General features: G+C 49.9%; 1 protein-coding gene across 6 annotated transcripts; it reads right to left on the reverse strand.

Moving 5' to 3' along the window:
* Positions 1–1,879: 1,879 nt before the first annotated feature.
* On the reverse strand, positions 1,880–17,197 carry fbxw11a (F-box and WD repeat domain containing 11a). Of its 6 annotated transcripts, none has more exons than XM_029119295.2 (14): positions 17,049–17,197; positions 14,670–14,774; positions 13,323–13,394; positions 12,978–13,200; positions 12,699–12,885; positions 12,518–12,608; positions 11,995–12,132; positions 11,290–11,408; positions 6,437–6,686; positions 6,134–6,252; positions 3,995–4,105; positions 2,824–2,902; positions 2,523–2,714; positions 2,233–2,301 (listed from the first exon to the last, which is right to left on the reverse strand). In XM_029119295.2, exons 1-13 carry the CDS (start codon positions 17,085–17,087, stop codon positions 2,553–2,555), a joined length of 1,695 nt encoding a protein of 564 aa, XP_028975128.1. In that variant the 5' UTR covers positions 17,088–17,197; the 3' UTR covers positions 2,233–2,301; positions 2,523–2,552. The 6 variants fall into 6 exon arrangements, with proteins under 6 accessions (XP_028975127.2, XP_028975128.1, XP_028975129.1 ...); XM_029119296.2 differs by lacking the exons at positions 14,670–14,774; positions 17,049–17,197 and adding exons at positions 13,549–13,600; positions 16,622–16,854; XM_029119294.2 differs by lacking the exons at positions 14,670–14,774; positions 17,049–17,197 and adding an exon at positions 13,549–14,087 and having other exon boundaries at positions 1,880–2,301; positions 2,550–2,714.
* Between the last annotated feature and the right edge of the window lie 348 nt (positions 17,198–17,545).

Consider the following 17,545-nt stretch of genomic DNA (forward strand, 5'->3'; position numbering starts at 1 on the left):
GGGGGGGGGTTCTGGAACATCGCTGCAGTTCCATTCGGAATGATGGAAATATTCTACAAAGCCAAACCCAGAGTGGAAGGTGTATGGTAATCATGTTGGGGAAAGAATGCCAAATATGTGCGTGAGAATGGAGCGGTGACCTGAGAGCTTGCAGGAATTATGGGCCAAAATCCCACAGACCCAGAGGAAGCACACACACCCATACTGAACTCACAGACAGACTCACACATACACACAACTGCACTTACACCCCACACACGCACACACACAAATCCATACGACACCAATTTATTCACACTCAGCGTTATGCTAAAATTACACACACATATCCTACAAAATAGACCCATTCCTCTTCTCTCACATGCGCACACACACACACACACCAAAAGACTTACAATAACAAGTTAAACCCACCTAACTAACGGTGAAGGATAAAGGCTACCGATATGGTCTGTTTGTACAGTACGTTAACTCATGTCTCAGCTATCCCGGCCATGAGAAAAGAGATGGTCTGTGTTCCAAACAGAACACAATTCCCTACACAGTGCACCACTTTGAACCAGGGCCCATGGGGAATAGGTTGTCATTTGGGACACATCCTAGCAACACACATTGTGACAGCAGAAACTACAGCACAAACTGGTATATGAAATATATAACAGCCACTGAAGGTTTTAAACCCATCACAGCTCCCATACCCAGTGTTGTTGCTAGGAAGATTGACTCCTGTCTGTACACGATTGCTTCTCCTGTTCAGCAGTGGGTCATGTGCAAGGACAAGGTTCAATGGGTTAGAAGCAAGTAAACTGAACGGTTAAGCCGAGTTTACCACCCTGGCAGGCTGATAAACAGGGGTCAGTGCTCCACCTAGTGGAAAAACATTGAGTATACATTCACAAACAAGCGACGTAAAGGAGGGCAACCAGAAAGAGGCAAATATAGGACTAACCTGATTTGAGAAACACACAGTACATTGAAAGGTGTGAAATTAGCAGCCCATCATGCATTAGAATGAGTCATGCCCATTTTCCTATGATTTTTGCCACAGGGTTGGTTGTGGTGATTTCTAAAGAGGTGATTGTTACAGCACAGTTGGCAGAACCTTCAGTGAAAATGACCACTCAGTCACCAGATCTCTACCCATTCAAATTAATGAGATTCTGGAGCAGTGCATCAGCGTCTTCTAGAATTGATCTGTTCAATAGCACACAAACGACTTAAATCGTCTCATTGCGGCCAAAAAGCATATTAGCAGTTACTTGGTCAAAGGAGTCACACAGTTTCTGGACAGTAGGGACAGACAAGACACACAGTGATTCACATTACAGTCGGCTCAACACCCCACCAATGTCAAGTACTTTATTCACAATAATGTCATATTCTCTTTAAAAAAATCATTTTAATATACAACACAATTTTTTGGACAAGACAACTGAGTTTACAGCTACATTGAGCTCAGAGTTCCAGCTTCTCTCATAACCAAAGCAAGCACATTGATGATCAGAGAGTGATGGATGGACGGGGACAGACAGATGGAGGAAACAAAGTGAGTGATTTAAAAAGCGAGGAGAGAGACATCTAGAGGGCTTAGTATGATTTAACGAAGAACAAAATGTGAAATAAAATTACAAAACAATAAAAATAAAAAAATAAACATAAGAAAGTCAAAAGAAAAGAGCTGAGGAGGCCCGAACATTAGCCCCAGCAAACCTCAACATGCAAGTCTGTCACCACGGCAGCTGAGCGATACGCTCCGATCTTTCTTCCTCTACGCCGCATTTCGAAAGTCCGCGCGCACACACACACGCATGCACACACACGATCCAAACAAGTAGGGGTTCTTTTCTCCAGCGCTCATTCTCCCCCCCCCCCCCCCCCCCCGGGCATTCTCTGTCTGTCCATCCATCCAAGCGTGCGCGCGCGTGCGTGCGCGTGTGAGAGAGAGAGAGAGAGTCTAGCCAGGTAAGGTGGGTCGGGGGTGAGGTGAACTGAAGTTAAGCCTTGTTAGAGTAAGTGGTTGGCTAAGGATAAGCAGGCTCAGGTTTACTGTGGCCAGTCGGTGTAGATAGAAGACCTGAAGTCAGCGCCAGAATATGACTGCGGATGAGGGTTTTACAGTGGAAAGAGTAGCGGCATGTTTTTCAAGGGTGTGGTGGTCGAGTTCAGTCCTTGTCAGAACGGGGTATGGACAGAGGGATGAGGAAGAACAAAAGGACCAGTAGAGCTCCTTTCTGTAACACAGACTCCGTCAGCCAATCAGACCTCCGCTCCGCCTGGACTCGCTGCAGCAGATGGCGCCACCTGGAGGAGAGAGAGAGATCAAAAACCAGAGTTTCAGCCAGTGTGTGTGTGTGCGCAAGTGCGTTCTTGTTTTACTATCGGAGTCCTATAATAGTAAACAAGGAAAAACACACAGAGTACATTTGGCCAGGCTCCACATTCACAAAAAGATTTGACTTGGGGTTCAGATCAGATGAAGTAACAAAAACATAACTGAATGGTACTAAATTGCCAGTACTCACTTTCCTAGTAAAACCTACAGGTTTCACCTGCTATCTGGAGATGTAGGTGTAGGTGCGTGAGGGGGACCGGCCCTCTGACTGTCCATTGGTCGACACGTTCAGGAAGTCCCAGATGAGGATAGTGTCATCATGGGAACTGCTGATGATCTGGAACTCGTCAAACTGCAGCCGGAACACGCGCCCCGAATGCTCCTGGAAAGAAAACACATGGCCAGGGCACGCATTAAAACCTTGATGGAGAGACAGAGAGACAGAGGAGGGAGAGAAAGATGAGGGAGAGAAAGATGAGGGAGAAACTCACCACCAGTGTGCGGAGACACAAGGTGCTGGCTGGGGCTCGGGGGTCAAGGGCAGCCTGGAGGTCCCACACCTTTATCTTACTTCAGACAGAGGAAGCATGGGGAGCACAGTGTGTGAGTACGAGGATATTTGGTCCCACATCCTAATCTTTATCTTTGCTGCTCCTCATTTTAACTAGAAGCTTCATCATGGGGTTAAGATCAGAGTTAGGCATGAAGGTTAAGTAAAAAAAATTTTTTAAGTGGTATTAAACTGTGTGTGTGTGTAACACTTGAATGTCTATCAAAAAGGAACAGTACGATTTTGTAGGTTTGGGATTAAGGTCAGAATTAAGGTTTGGAATGATGGGTGTAGATTTAGTCTGAATTTAGGTGATTTGCCAATTCTTCCTGGCATGTAACATCCAGTGTTCGTCCCGTTTTTCAGGAGCTGAAGTAAAAGGTCCAACCCATTATCAAATGCACAAAAAGGCTTAACCCACTCACATTTGGGGCACACATTCGTTTCAATCCCTGTTAGTGATCATTTGCCTTTATCGAAGATAATCCACCATCTGACAGGTGGGGCATTTCAAGCAGCTGATTAAACAGCATGACCGTTACACATCCTGTGCTGTGGACAATAACAAGCCACTGTAAACATGAGCCACTGTCTCTTATTTTAAGGGAGTGTATAATGGGCATGCTGACAGCAGGAATGTCCCCCAGAGCTGTTGCCTGAGTATTGACTGTTTACTTCTCTACCATAAAGCACAACCGACAGAGGATTTGGCTTCTTTAACGGCTGGTTCGTCTGAGAGCAGATACCCGGACAGCAGAGAACACCAGGGCGTTTAGACAACTGAAGAATTTAAGCACAATGGAGATCAAGGCCAAATGATGTGCCAATTCATCCACCTCCGTGGCTTCATGTCTCAGCAGGACAACAAATGGCCCCAGGTCACAAGGGTCTGTTCACCAATCCTGAGGCTGAAAATGTCCCAATTCTTTCATGGCCTCCATCCATAGACTAGGAACTAATATTTCATTCTATGGAGTTCCTTATAAAAGAGGTGCAATTCTGCCAGGACTTTGAAATTGTTATACATGGCGTTTATATTTTTCCTTAGTGTAAATTGTTTTCCCTGAATTTTAAAGAACACATATGATTGCGCGTGCGTGCGTGCGTCTCACCCATCATAAGCTCCACTGACAATCCTTTTGTTGTCGAAGCGAATGCAACGGACCAGCTCCTCATGACCCTCCAACACTCGCAAACATGCTCCACATTCAATATCCCATAACCTGGAGAAAAACAATAGATTAACACACACACACACACACACACAGCGGGGGGGGACACACACACACAGCGGGGGGGGGACACACACACACACAGCGGGGGGGGACACACACACACACAGCGGGGGGGGACACACACACACACAGCGGGGGGGGACACACACACACACACAGCGGGGGGACACACACACACACACAGCGGGGGGACACACACACACACACAGCGGGGGGGGACACACACACACACAGCGGGGGGGGACACACACACAGCGGGGGGGGACACACACACAGCGGGGGGGGACACACACACAGCGGGGGGGGACACACACACAGCGGGGGGGGACACACACACAGCGGGGGGGGACACACACACAGCGGGGGGGGACACACACACAGCGGGGGGGGACACACACACAGCGGGGGGGGGGACACACACACAGCGGGGGGGGGGACACACACACAGCGGGGGGGGGGGGACACACACAGCGGGGGGGGGGACACACACACAGCGGGGGGGGGGACACACACACACCGGGGGGGGGGACACACACACAGCGGGGGGGGGGACACACACACAGCGGGGGGGGGGACACACACACAGCGGGGGGGGGGACACACACACAGCGGGGGGGGGGACACACACACAGCGGGGGGGGGACACACACACAGCGGGGGGGGACACACACACACAGCGGGGGGGGACACACACACAGCGGGGGGGGACACACACACAGCGGGGGGGGACACACACACAGCGGGGGGGGACACACACACAGCGGGGGGGGACACACACACAGCGGGGGGGGGACACACACACAGCGGGGGGGGGGACACACACACAGCGGGGGGGGGGGACACACACACAGCGGGGGGGGGGACACACACACAGCGGGGGGGGGACACACACACAGCGGGGGGGGGACACACACACAGCAGGGGGGGGCACACACACAGCGGGGGGGGACACACACACAGCGGGGGGGGACACACACACAGCGGGGGGGGACACACACACAGCGGGGGGGGACACACACACAGCGGGGGGGGACACACACACAGCGGGGGGGGACACACACACAGCGGGGGGGGACACACACACAGCGGGGGGGGACACACACACAGCGGGGGGGGACACACACACAGCGGGGGGGGGACACACACACAGGGGGGGGGGGACACACACACAGCGGGGGGGGGGACACACACACAGCGGGGGGGGGGACACACACACAGCGGGGGGGGACACACACACAGCGGGGGGGGGACACACACACACACAGCGGGGGGGGGACACACACACAGCGGGGGGGGGACACACACACAGCGGGGGGGGGACACACACACAGCGGGGGGGGGGACACACACACAGCGGGGGGGGGGACACACACACAGCGGGGGGGGGACACACACACAGGGGGGGGGGGGACACACACACAGCGGGGGGGGGACACACACACAGCGGGGGGGGGGACACACACACAGCGGGGGGGGGACACACACACAGCGGGGGGGGGACACACACACAGCGGGGGGGGGACACACACACAGCGGGGGGGGGACACACACACAGCGGGGGGGGGACACACACACAGCGGGGGGGGGACACACACACAGCGGGGGGGGGACACACACACAGCGGGGGGGGGGACACACACACAGCGGGGGGGGGGACACACACACAGCGGGGGGGGGACACACACACAGCGGGGGGGGGGGACACACACACAGCGGGGGGGGGACACACACACAGCGGGGGGGGACACACACACAGCGGGGACACACACACAGCGGGGACACACACACAGCGGGGACACACACACAGCGGGGACACACACACAGCGGGGACACACACACAGCGGGGACACACACACAGCGGGGACACACACACAGCGGGGACACACACACAGCGGGGACACACACACAGCGGGGACACACACACAGCGGGGACACACACACAGCGGGGACACACACACAGCGGGGACACACACACAGCGGGGACACACACACAGTGGGGACACACACACCTCCTACCGTATGGTATTGTCTGAGGAGCCGCTGACCACCAGCCGGTCTCTGTACTGCAGGCAGGCGATGCCTCTCTTATGCCCGTTCAGCGTGCGCACAAACTCACACGTACTGGTGCTCCACACCTGCAGGGAGCGCCAGAGACAAATACAATGAACCTCCATGACCATGAAGCAACTCTAACACCAACCACAGTACAGGCATTGGCACCCGCCCCCCCCCCCCCACACTACCCAACCCCCCCCCCCCCCCCACACACACACTACCCAGCCCCCCCCCCCACCCCCCACCTTCGCACGCACTGCTCACCTTGATGGTGCGGTCGCCCGACGCGGACACAATGTATTTGTCGTCGAAGTCGACCACGTTGACGGCGGCGCGGTGCCCCACCAGGACCCGGCGAAGGCTGATGTCGGTGGGTGAGGCCATGTCCCACACGGCGATGGAGCGGTCTTTGGAACACGTCACCATCAGGCCGTTACAGAAACGCAGGTGGAGCACGGCCTCGTTGTGGTGGATCAGAGTGTTCAACACCTCACCCGAGGTCACGTCCCAAACCCTGGGGCGGAGGGAGGGAGGGGAAACGGTGACTGTCGTAAGATTCAAGGAGAGAGACCGGAGAAAAACATTTCCCGAAAATATTAGCGAAAGCACAGCGAACGGGGGCCCATCACACCTCTGTGACGTTATTACGGAGTTCAGCGGTTAGACAGGGAAGGGGATAATACGCTCACAGACTGGAAAAGCTGACACTCCAAACCCACACACAAGCAGGGCTCATCAAGCCTTCGCCGAGAAGGTGAAGTCACATTTTCCTTGGACACCTCCCAGAGAGAGTGTGAAGTAACGAGCATGGGAGGGTTGAGCTTCTGTCAGCTGTAGCCACTGTTACGACACACTTCAGAAGTGGCGTATAAACATGTTGGAGAACCATACTGACGAACACTACGCGTCCAGAACTCCTTTACACGGCCCACAAAACTTTTGGAAACCGATCCTTTTCCTTTTAAACACGTTTCACATTTAATTTACAGTAGTGTACCAAGAACAGCTCTAACAATAAGTTGGGGTACAACTCAGAAACCACTTAAAGGCAATAGACAATAAAAGAAACACATTCCAGGAATGTCAGCTGACTCACAATAACCTGTATCGTTGACAGTTGTGCGTGTGGGGCTTTTGTGCGCGGAGTCTACAACCAAAATAGCCTTAAAGGGCGTGTCACAAATCTCTAATATTCGGTTCAAAGTTGAATCCTAAAAACTAATATTAAAACAGAAACTCCCTTCAGACAAAGGTCAAGAACAGTGCTTCAACAGCTTGTTGAAATGCATGCCCATGCGCCACACACTTCGGTTGTTTGGTTAGTTGGTTCTTCCATTTGCCAAGAGCTCCACAGCAATGGTGACAGTAAATCCAGGGGAATTAAAGGGCTTCACAGACACAACCAGTACCAAAGATGCCAGGAGTCGAGCAGTAACAGAGATGATCTAACTTCATTGGGGGTGTTCAGCCACACAGAAATACAACTTTCCGTAATGAGTTGTACATATTCAGAAACTGCTGTCTAGTGAGCGGCATTTACAATCACATCCAATTCTTAAAGCGGCAGTGCACTGTTAAGGCTAAATGCCCAATGGGGCCACATTGCGCCACAAAACCTGGAGAAACAAGTTGTTTCGTTTTTTTATGATGCAGGGGTTTGGGAATACTTAGTTACTACTACTATAAAAAAAAGACATCAAAAAGGGAAAACAGAGTTGCCATGGTCCTCCAAATAAATAGTTCCTATAGCTACTGCTTCTGCCTGGAATTCAGCTTTTTGCAGTGGTGTTAGAAGATAAATGGTGTCACCATCCCATTCAGGGTCCAGTATACCCTCTGGGTCAGGTGGTTCTCTTGGTTCACAAGACCTTTGACCTCAAAATTCATAGCTCCATTTCTCAACAGCCCAGACCACAGCAAGGCGCTCTTGTTCAGTCTGTAAATAACTTAATCCGGCAAAAAACAAACATTCATTTCAGGTTCTATTTGTTGAGTCACAACTGCTCAGTTACGTTGGACTTGCATAGATGTACAATATAAAAGGATAATTAAGGCTAGGATGATCAAGTACAGGCAAGTGATGAAACATTTTCAGTGTTCCAAATGCACTCCGACACTTTAATCTGAACGATTGAAAAGTCAGGAACAAACCTGCGGTACTTCCAGCCACACCCAATAAATTCTGAGCAGCCTTCAGGGAGGTGGGAATCGGAAACTCCTGCAACTTGGCTGGAAAGGCATGAATACCCTCTGCATTGACTACACGAACCAGGAAGTTGAGTTCAGTCAAGCAGAAATTACACTTTTCCCAAGTCAAACCGGCAGCCGGCAGTCTGTCAAAGACAATTGTTTCCAGTCACGTCTCCATCAGCCGTGGGATGGCGGCTGGAGCATTCTGCAAACCCAAAGGCACGAAGTAAGTGATGCGGGAAGTCATGTCCCGGCTGGTCGGATCCATTTATGCCCTGCTATATCTGAATTATAATGGAGGCAACTGTCAAAGAACTTTGTATGTAATTCATGTTTGGTAGGCCTTACGGTTCACTTCCTGTAATGGCATTAACCTTTCTGTAGTCCACACACAATCCACATCCACCATCTTTCTTTAGAACAAAGAGGACTGAAGACACCTATTCCAAAAAAGGTTGGCACCACAAAACAGGCCCCCTTTATGCTCTCAAGCTGTTCATTCTGATGATCCACTTTGGATGGAAACAAATGAACAGACATGAAGGGAAACTTCAGACAGCACATAGATTTTGTGTTTCAAGAATGTGGTTCGACAGGGTATAAAAGTACAGACCTCACCTCTGCAACCGCAGGGAGAGTTGGCACCAGGACATCTGAGACATGCGTTCCACTGGTGGCTGGATGTAAAACCCAGCATCAGGTTTACTTCTGCACTCCAAAAGTGTGCAATCATCCAGATAGCGCAAGTCCAGGCTTCCAGTTGATATTTTCTCCTTCATTGTACTCTTCTTGCTGGGACCCTGGGTGGATTCGCAAGCTACAGTCTGAAATTACTACATTGCCAGGTCGAATTAATGAGGCTAGCACTGAAAAACAGAGTCCCACAGACCACTGCAAATGCCAGGCATGGATCTGGAAGAAAAGCTGCAGAAAGAGGTGACCATCTGGGTCACCAAATCAGTCCAACCTGAAGGTCTGGTTGGTCGTGTCTCAGCTGGCCATGTACTTTTTCCTTTCTTCTCCAACAACGTAACTTGATAGCAGAAAAAGTCCCGCATTCACTCAAAACTGACCTTGATATGTCAGAGGGAAAGAAAAAGGAATCACTCTGTCTGGGCAGGGTAACAAAAAGAGGGAAGGATCACGTTGAAAATGGAAAATGGTTAGCCATAATCCGGGAGGATAAAGAGCGGTGTTCTTCAAGTCCATTACACTGTTCTCCGCAAGACCTTGAAGACAGGATGCTGGTCACAATTTCCAGGGGCGTGACCACAAAAAAAAAAAAACGACAGTATTTTTGTGTACATGTTGTCCAGTCATTTTTTTTCAATTTTCTCCAAGGTTCAACAGGAAACAGCATTTTGGGCAGACCTGTAAGTGTGTTAGTCCATGGTGAAGGCTGTGCTGAAATCCACCACCCTATCAGGGGTTAGAATTGTCCATACACAAAAAGAGCTTATTTCTCTGAAGGTCCGTGCACAGAATTGTTCACATCACTGTTATGGAGAATTTCTCCATTGTCAAGACTGAGGGGTGTGTCGCATATCAAGACACTATCTTTACACAGGTGCACATCGCGCTAATGACATTACTACTGTAACATGTGCAGCTCTTACACAACAAAATGCCACAAATCTCTCAGGTTGAGGGAGCATATGACCAGCATGGCGCCTGCAGGAATGCCCAGCAGAGCGGTTGCCAGATGATACTGAGAACATTAAACTGACCTGGACAGCTGATTAAACTGTGGGTTTGTACAACCAAAAACCATCGCAGCGAAGCTCTACTGAATGCTTGTTGTCCTCACCAGGGTCTTGACCGAACTGAAAATTGGAATTGTAACCAAATTCAGTGGGCAAACGCTCCGTCTTCGAAAGCCACTTTCACACTGGAGAAATGCACTCTTCACAAATCAGAGTCACTACAGAGATCTCTAACTATAATCTGAAGCGTAGTAAAGAGAGAATGGCATTTACAGATCAGGGATAGCTCCTGTATCCAGGGAAAAGACATGTCTGGGCCCACTGACTAGCATGGTGGCACTCCTCAACAAGCTATAAATACATGATGCAGAAGGGATGACTGGGTTCATACATACAGCACCATCGGAAACTGTTCAGACCCCACCACTTTCTCCACATATTGTGTTAGACTGAATTTACAACTGATTCTTGTTGAAATCAGCATACACGGAAAAATCGGAAAGAGCTACAGCTCTGATGACTCGGATCACTCTGGCACCAATGGCCAAATGTGTAAGACTGTCGGGAAAGGACTCGCCACTGTAACATCTTTGGCATGCTTGGCCCTCGACAGATGTGATCCATTTCTGTGGAAACTGAATGAAGACACGTTGCTATAGGCTGAATGCCAGACAAGCCAACACCGGTTCCAGTAGAATGGATGTCAACTTAATTTGAGGAATGACAAGAAATAAATTCAACGGGGAGAACTCAAGGAGCAAAACGCTGTCATTGGTGAGATTGGTGAGGGCTTTAACAATACTGTGAAAGGGCCAGTGGTCCCAGGAGAGGTTAAGGAATTGGGTCACAAAATTGCATCCCACTATTTCCTATACGGAGCATTATTTTTGACCTCATCCCTAACCTGGTCACGGGTCCTCTGGGAGCATTGACAGCCCAGAACACCAGACGACTCCCCATTTAGAAAATCAACAGGGAACAAGATATTTGGTGCTGGTTTAGCAAACAAGCAAATATAACCGTATTGTCCAAAATTAAATATCAGGATATGCAACATATCACTTTTCCCACCCCACTAATCAGTTTGCAGGAGGCATATAGGAAATACTTGGACATTCCTGAAGGGCAAAGCATCATTAGACTGTATGAATGAATACATAGCGCAAAGTTGTCCAAGAGCACCCTGTGGGTCCTGGTCAAACCTTCTGGTGGTCAGTGTGTTACCTAACAGTGGAGTCCGAGGAGCCGGTGACAATGACCCTCTCATCGTACTGAAGACACAACACTGAGCCCGTGTGACCAGTCAGGATCTTCAGACACTCCAGAGACTGCTTGTCCCAGATCTATAGGGAGAGAGAGACAGACAGGGAGAGAGACAGACAGGGAGAGAGACAGACAGGGAGAGAGACAGACAGGGAGAGAGACAGACAGGGAGAGAGACAGACAGGGAGAGAGACAGACAGGGAGAGAGACAGTAGATTAGAGTTGGTGGTACTAATGATGAGAAAGCGAGAGAAGGCAGCCAGGAACAGATTTGGGTCAGGTTTAGAATGAGCAGTAACTCAGAATTGTTCATGCCCCATTTCCCTGCAGTGTGGCTGGATCACTGTGTACTGGAGCTGGGCTGGAGATATAGCGGTGCTCTACGTGGGCGAGCTAGCCCTTTTCTTTGGGCCCCCATCAGTTAGACAGTGTCCCTCACTAAAACAACAAGATAAACCACCCCCACCCCCCCGCCAGGACACAGCCGGAGTGGAACACACACAAAATGGTGAAAATGACTCCCTTCATCTTTTAATTAATGTCTGTTCTCAGAGGCAAACAAGCCGCTGTTTCACTTCAAAGAAAAAGTCTGTATTACACTATAATAACATGGTGATCCCTGAATCTTTTCAGGACAAAGACACTGAAGTAGCCACACAGACACACCTTTATTGAGTTGTCTCTAAGTCCACTGATGATCTTCTCATCGTCGTACTGGAGGCAGTAGACTCCTTTACTGTTCTCCGAGCGACACTGGATCCTCTGCAGGTTGTGTCTACCACACCGCCAGTTTGCCTCTATAGTCTACAGAAAGAGGACGGGGGGAGAGACCAGTGAATGTGGGAACAGGCCAACAGGGAGAGACAGACCAACAGGCAAGGAATGGGTACGTGTGTGTGTGTGTGTGTGTGTGAGGAAAAAGATACAGTGGGAGAAATACTAATGTTATGTGGCAGACATAAAATAGATCGTCTCCATCAAGCCCATTAATCAATCTAATTTGTTTCCCCATCAAGCTCATTCAATCAACATTCAGTTATTTCAAGCACACTATTCCCCATAGAGCACACTACGTTTGACAAGGACCCTTTGGGCCCAAATCAGAAGTCACTTCATCTGGTGACAACGGAGGCAGAACCTTAAACCAATAAGGGTAAGGGTCGTCTGTGGACAGAGACAACAGACCTACCTCTATGTCCTGGATGATCTTGGGGTAGAGGGAGTGGTAGTAGGAGTTGGGCGGGACTTCTGTTGTGCGGTTTTTGAACAGATATTTCTCCCTGAGATGAAGGACAGAACAACAAGCCAATAAGAACTCAAGCTTTAGAACTGGAGTTTCCATTGTGTGCATGCGTGAGGTTGGTCTTCACCATTGGTGCCGTTCCGACAAGCCTTTCCACAGGGGATCTGTGCGGACCATGCGTTCTATGAGTTTCTTCCAGAGCATGCCCTCTGAGATGACCCTCTGCCACTCCTTACAGACCAGCTCCGCCGAGCACAAAGACCGTGCATCCAGGAACGACAGGATGTTCTCCGCTATGTGGTCCAGGCCCTGGGCTGGAGAGACAGAGAGCTGTGTTTGTGTAGGCAAACTGTGTGAAAGAGTCAGAATGTGTGTGCGCGAGAGAGACAGAGAGAGACAGTGTTACCTGGCAGGGCTGTGATGAAGTCTCTCTGCAGCATGGGCTTGAGGTAAGAGTTGATGTGACCGTGTTGGTAGTGACACATGCGCGAGATAAGGTGTTCTACAAACTCCACCTGGTCCGCCTCAGACCACTGGTCAAATAGGGCCATACACTGCTCCTTCTCCCGGTCGTAGTTCCCCTCTGACGGGCGCTTGCGGGAGCCCGTCATCAAAGGGCCATTACTGAGCTGAGAGGAAGCAGGACAGAGGGGTTAAACACACAGCCGTGCGAGTTCCTTTCCAATGGCTCATTTCCCAACAGCTGCGAGTCTTGAAGTGCTTTGTCAGGGACAACCGACAAATGGCACACCTTGGTGAGAACTGTGGTCTTCTTTGGCGAGAGGTCGTCTACCAGGTTCTGGGACTCCATGACTGCTGTGTTCTGTACGGAGACAACATGGGTTGCAGTTGAACGGTTACAGTTATTCGGGGTGTGCGCGCAAGTCTAAAGATAAGCAGAACGGTAGCAGAATGTGCGGAGTACAATGGGACATGCGTGTAAGCACGCATACACACGCACACACTCGCACACACACCCTAGGTATTATAAGAAGCAGATCTCCATCTCCTCTGCTTGCGAAGTTCAGTCTGGACAGGAAATGAAACAGGAGTATGGGGGTCTGTCGCTGGCTGTTAGAGAAACCCTGCAGTAATGAAACTCTAATCTGATGGACCCCGGCCCAGACACAGACGGAGACGGAGAGAGATATGCACCAGTGAGGCGCACACTCCATTTGACCCATCCCAGATCACCGACAGCCCCACCCCAGCCCAAATGGAACCAGAGCAGAAAGCATCTTTTCAGATGGCCTACTGTAGCATCTCTCTTATTTAATCTGCAAATATGAAAGTGATATCGCAGTGGATCATTTTAGGCCAATGGTAACAGGTCAGGCAGATCGGTACTCAGACAGACAGGTACACAGACAGACAGGTCAGGGGGTCAAGGTGGATGCAGACACTAGTGTTCATGCAGCAGTGCCGTACAGAGCAAACAGACAAATGGACAGACAGACAGCTATACAGTCAGCCAGTGAGCATACCACATGAAGGCCCTGAAACAGATAGGGCAGACAGTTCCTAACTCCGCCCCCCCCCCCCCCACACACACACACCCAGGCAACCTAGCACTGCACCCCAGACAACCTGCTCGTCATCTCTCCGTACCACCCCAACTAGCAGCAGCCCAACTCAGCTCCGCTTATTCTGAATACACTAGAAAACTCCAATCACAAAACAAGACATCTTGTGGAGTGAACATGGGTCAATAACACCCCAAAACACAATGTGGTTAGTCTTCAAGAATCACAAACACTTCCTTTTTCGAGTAGCACGGGGGAGGCACGGCCCATCTGAACGCTAGTTCAAACTTTCACTATGATAAGGTGCATCCATGCGTGTTAAAACCCCCTGCTCTTGTGATTCATATGTACGCCCACTCTGTCCGCGGCGGTTTTCTCCACTTCCGGTTTGCGGTGTCAGAAGGACACGCCTCGTCTAGGAGGGGACACAACCTGAGACCACAAGACTCCTGTTAGCTGGATCCCCACATCAACTGAAGATGCCAGAGGAGTTTGCTTTTGGCAGGGAGGGTGGAGGACACAGTACACGGCAGGGTGGGGGGGGGGTCAGAATTAAGAGGAGAGAGTAGCAGAACCTGGTTGTGTGCCCGGGTGGAGGGGATGCTCTGCAGGCACCTGAGTGCACACAAACTCTCTGCCACCGAGGAGCAGCCCAGCCAGAGAGAGCGAGGCACAGAGCACTGTGTAAGAGAGAGAGAGAGAGAGAGAGACATCGAGGGAGGGGAGAGAAAGAGAGAGAGAGTGGGAACAACAGGGAGGGAGAGGGGGAGAAATAAAAGGAGAGGGGATAAGAGGAATGAGACAAGGTGGGGAAGGACGACAAGATGAAAGAATCAAGACAAGATTGAGAGAACAGAGGAGAAAGATAATGAGGAGGTGCAGAGGCCATGAGGAGAAGAGCAGGAGAAATGAGTGTTGGGAAGAGAGCGAGGCGTGTTGGGAAGAGAGCGAGGCGTGTTGGGAAGAGAGCGAGGCGTGTTGGGAAGAGAGCGAGGCGTGTTGGGAAGAGAGCGAGGCGTGTTGGGAAGAGAGCGAGGCGTGTTGGGAAGAGAGCGAGGCGTGTTGGGAAGAGAGCGAGGCGTGTTGGGAAGAGAGCGAGGCGTGTTGGGAAGAGAGCGATGTAAAAACCAAACCAGTGTTTGTGAGGATAAAGGGAAAGAGAAAAGGTGGAGGGTAGTGAGAGGAAAAACCAGTATTAGAGCTACAGGCACATTTGCACAGTGAGTGCAGAAATGCACACACACGTGCACGCACACACGCACACACGCACGGCATAGACAAGACAGACACTAAGCAATATTAGATATGAAGTTGGGGGACAGGATAAGGAGTGGGAGGGGCAACACTGCAATACACATATTTGTCAATTTTCAGCTCTTAGTGTTTTGCTAATGCCCCGCCCTCTGCTCTGCCTTTCCTCACACTATGGAAGTGGTTAGTGATTTACAAAGGGACAACAAACACGAACACACACACAAAACATTATTTAGAACAAACCCAACACACATGTACTTGGCCATTGGCACAATTCAGCAAGTAGGTTATCTATACTAGTAGGCCTCATTTTGTAGTTGTGTTGACAATAGTCAATTCCCCACAATGACTTCCAGTTAGTTTAGCAATGATTTCATATATTTTAAGAGGGGCCTGGTGTCACAACATCCCCTACAGAGATTATTACTCATTTCCGATTTATGTTAAATCAGTGTCATCATTGCAGCAGCGCGAAGCTCGAGTCTTGATCGAGGTGGACTTACTTTTCCAAAACAAACCGCTAGTCCGGTGGCTCTTGCTAGGCTAGAAACGAATCGGTGACTTTCGGATCAGACCATTTTAATGTCGCGTAATTATAAAAGGTTTGTTTAGAGTTGATAGGAGTTAACAACTAACACTAATACTATTCTGACGGTAGCCAATACCCAGTCTTCCAACAGGCACATGTCCTCTACCAAAAAGTATATCCGGCCAACAACTAGCACAAAACTACAAGTATGGGGAGACATCTAGTTAGCTGGACGGCACGTTCAGCTCAGACAGTAGTCATCTAATCAGCTACCAATGACACCGTACTGTAACTAACTAACGAGTTAGAGACCTCTGACTGTAAAAGTGAAGACCACAAGATACAAAACCAAATACAACAACACATGCGTAATGCGCGTTAGCAAGATAGCCTGCTACGAAAGTCAGCGGTCGAAATTAACTGGAGTGTCAATTGAAACGATGCACCACAACAGCTTGCGGATTATCTGACCTACCAAGGTTAACAATAGTTCGCCAACTAAGTACAGGAGCAGTGTAGTTTGCTTGCTTAGTTAGTATTTTTTTCTTTTCTCGCGAGCTACAGCAGTTAGCCAGCGTCGTTAGACATTCACAAATGTTGATGACCACTTCCAACTACGCAGCTTTATAAACATGAACTCGCACGGATATTAACGACATGAACATTCGGATTTAAGCAGTGGGCAAACATTATACTCGGTCAATGTGACTAATATACACTTATGAAGGTAACTGTAACTCATACGTTGTGTCCAGACCAGCTAGCCACCACAACAGGCGAGTTGGCTAATGACACACTGGGCCGAGTGGCGCAGCGTCACCGCAGTGAAACGCTAACCCGAAAATGTTCTTTCTTCAGCGGTCGACTTTCAGTATCTTTTGTCCATTTTACATTACTGTCTGAATCAGTTTGGATTTTGCGAAGAGTCACTCTGAAAAATAGGTATCGACGACCTAGTCAGTCGCAGTGACAGGATTCCCAAATGATAAAGATCGATCTTTCAGGCCCTCCCTCTATTTCTAGACTAGTTCCCCCTCCTTTTCCATCCACCTCTCCAGACCGTCGGTCCTGGTTGATTGGTACCTGGTTCAGCCTTCTACTCAAGCCTCTACGGTGCTTTCTCTGGCCCAATTACATACCCGAGGATCGAGCGAAGCTCAACAAATCTTACCATTAATTCCAACGTTTTGTCCTCCACCTCCGGCTCCATGTTATTGTTCCCCCGAAACTCGTTTGAGAAAATGGAAACCCAACCCTGCGTCGGCGGCCTGCAAATGCAGAGACGTCATTCGCTTAGCTCAACTACAGCTTGGCAGGGCTGTGTTTGGTAGGGGCCTGGATGGGGGTGGGGCTCCCTTATGTGTCCAACTCACTGATTGGCCAAGCTCTGCTCAAGAGGAGTGTCTTAATGGGCTTGCCCCATATTGATTGGCTTGTGGTGCTACCAAAGGCTTTCCCCGGTCCATCCCCCCAAAAGAAAGGCAGATGGTTGATGTTGCCATACTAAAAAAAAACGAAAAAACATCAAAGCTATATCAGTCACCACTTATAATACCACATATCCTCTCTGCCTCAGAGATTACTAGGACTTCACGATATAAACGTTTTACAGGAAAGGATATGATGAGCAAACAAGCAGACCACATTTCACAGTACTTCTATAACTAG

The sequence above is a fragment of the Esox lucius genome, chromosome 4, assembly GCF_011004845.1.
Source record: "Esox lucius isolate fEsoLuc1 chromosome 4, fEsoLuc1.pri, whole genome shotgun sequence".
NCBI lineage: Eukaryota > Metazoa > Chordata > Actinopteri > Esociformes > Esocidae > Esox > Esox lucius.